Genomic DNA, 2,272 nt, shown 5'->3' with positions numbered 1-2,272 from the left:
TGAGGCAATTAAGTAATTCCCATAAACTGTTCGGTGAAATGTGTGTTAGAGGGACATTGTTATTTCAATACTCCTCAATAAGCATAGGTCTATGTGGATGTGTTTTGTGTAGATAGAAGAATTGAGAAGTAAAGGGCTGTAACCGTATGCATATAAGTGGGACAGGACTCACTCTGCTAATCAGCTGCAAGAGACTTATAAAAATTTAGAAAATGGCGAAGAAATGAATGGTGAGCAAGACAATGTATCAATAGCCGGAAGAATTGTGGCTCGTCGAGCATTTGGAAAGCTTGCATTTCTCACTCTAAGAGATGATTCTGGGACAATTCAGGTATCCCCACCTCAGCTTTCTGTCCTTACAATGATCTTGCCATCTCTTTGTTAGATGGATACTTATAATAAAGAAAAAATATAATAATAAGATGTGATTAGGTGGTTTAGTTCTTAAAAGCATGTCTATTTTATGGGATGCTTGATCTAAAATATATAAGTTAGTTACCTTTTTTTTTTTAAAAAAATGGGGTGTTTTCCAAAGTTTGTAAATTTTGGCGGGTAGGGATGGTTTCTTCATAAACTTTCTATAAATCTTTGCTCACATTTAGTATGGAAGAATCCTCACTCAAGTTGTTCAATGTTTGAAACCGCTTTATTGTGAAAAGGCGAGATTTTTAAGTGATCAGTTTGACTAGCTTAAGAATCTTGTTGATATTGGTGACATACTTGGTGCAAGTGGCTTAATTAAGCGAACTGAGAAAGGCAAGTACTAAAAAAAATTATCTTTTGCACCTATTTGCGATTAGGTGCTGATTGTTGAATTTATAGGTACTTCTGGGTGAAGCTATTCTTACCCTATTTGTATTGGAAGCTATTTAGATAAACCAATGCCATTTATAAAAAATGCCATTGGCTTTGACTGGCTTCTTACTTTTTTTGTGATTTCCCTTTGAGGTGAGAAACTAATTGAACTTATTTCTTTGTTTCTTTAGGGGAGCTTTCTGTCTATGTGAACTCTTTTGCCATTCTTACAAAATCTCTACTGCCCTTGCTAGACAAATATCATGGTCTAACTCATGTGGATAAGCGTTACCGGCAACGGTAAGTTGAGTTTTCTGTTTCTTTTTCACAGTTTGAGTGAGAGTGTCTCTTATGGAAAATAACAAATTATTTTTTACTGGATGATGATAGCCCACAATTCGTTGCAGTGGTTCTTGCAAAAGACTTGTCTAAATGGCTTTTTAAATAAAATATATATTTTTTGGGGTATACTTGGTTATAACTGAACTTTACTTTTCTTTTAAAGGTACATTGATATGATTTCCAATCCTGAAGTAGCTGATGTATTTCGAAAGAAAGCAAGGGTAAGTTAGGCTGAGGAGTAATTAAAGACCTTTTAGTTATTTAAAGTATATGTTCTTTCCAGAAATAGTATTTTTATTAACTTGAGGACCTTAGAACTATCTTACATGATTGCTTCAAGTGTACTTCACTTCTGATGAAGTATTTGAATAGAAAAAAATAGCATTAAATGACCTTTCCTGAGTTGAAGCACGGTTCATTGGATTTTATTTTATTTTCTAAAAAAAAGGTTACAGGGTTATAATTTCTATATTAAGTTCCTTAACATCATTAACACATAAGGAGATAATTTATTTATGCAAGTTATGGATATTTTATCTTTCTTTTGAACAAATTTGCATTAAATATTAGAGTGCTTACGGTGGTTGAATGTATTTAGCAATTATGGAGTTGTTGAAAACTTGAGCAAAAGAAGGATGGTATACCAAGTTGTTTCTAGTTTGGGCATTTTGAAGTATACATATATAAATTCAATATTATTCCCTAGATAGAGTGGTTGAGGCATCTTGCTGTTTATACATCAAAGATGTTTTGCTATTTTTTCTTTATGGTGGATTAGATTGTATCAGAGTTATGCAAGACAGTGGAATCTTTTGGATTTCTCGAAGTTGAAACTCCAGTTCTACAGGTTTGTGGATTTTCTAACCGTTTTATGGTCATATGGTTCATATCAAGATTTAGCATTTCTATAATGGAATTTGACTTTATAGTTTGGCTGAGTTCTTATGTAAGATTACCGTTACTTCTGGTGATGCTTGTTCAATTGCTTAGCTTTTGTTCTTGGCCAAGATACAACTTATAGAATACCCTATTCTATAATTTTAAAAAAAGATAATGTCTAGTTTATTGTAAAGATGACTGGAGGTTGAACTGTTGAAATGCTTAGCTGGGAATTCTTTTGGTTCATATTTTATAA

The 2,272-nt window shown here is 32.8% G+C and overlaps 1 protein-coding gene across 1 annotated transcript; it reads left to right on the top strand.

Annotated features, from left to right (window-relative positions):
- The first annotated feature begins 223 nt into the window (after positions 1 to 223).
- Positions 224 to 1,426, top strand: LOC133806579 (lysine--tRNA ligase, chloroplastic/mitochondrial-like). The gene is made up of 4 exons (XM_062244668.1): positions 224 to 380; positions 987 to 1,095; positions 1,301 to 1,358; positions 1,421 to 1,426. Exons 1-4 carry the CDS (start codon positions 224 to 226, stop codon positions 1,424 to 1,426), a joined length of 330 nt encoding a protein of 109 aa, XP_062100652.1.
- The last annotated feature ends 846 nt before the right edge of the window (positions 1,427 to 2,272 follow it).

Source organism: Humulus lupulus, chromosome X (genome assembly GCF_963169125.1).
Source record: "Humulus lupulus chromosome X, drHumLupu1.1, whole genome shotgun sequence".
NCBI lineage: Eukaryota > Viridiplantae > Streptophyta > Magnoliopsida > Rosales > Cannabaceae > Humulus > Humulus lupulus.
This window is presented reverse-complemented; position numbering and strand designations above follow the sequence as displayed.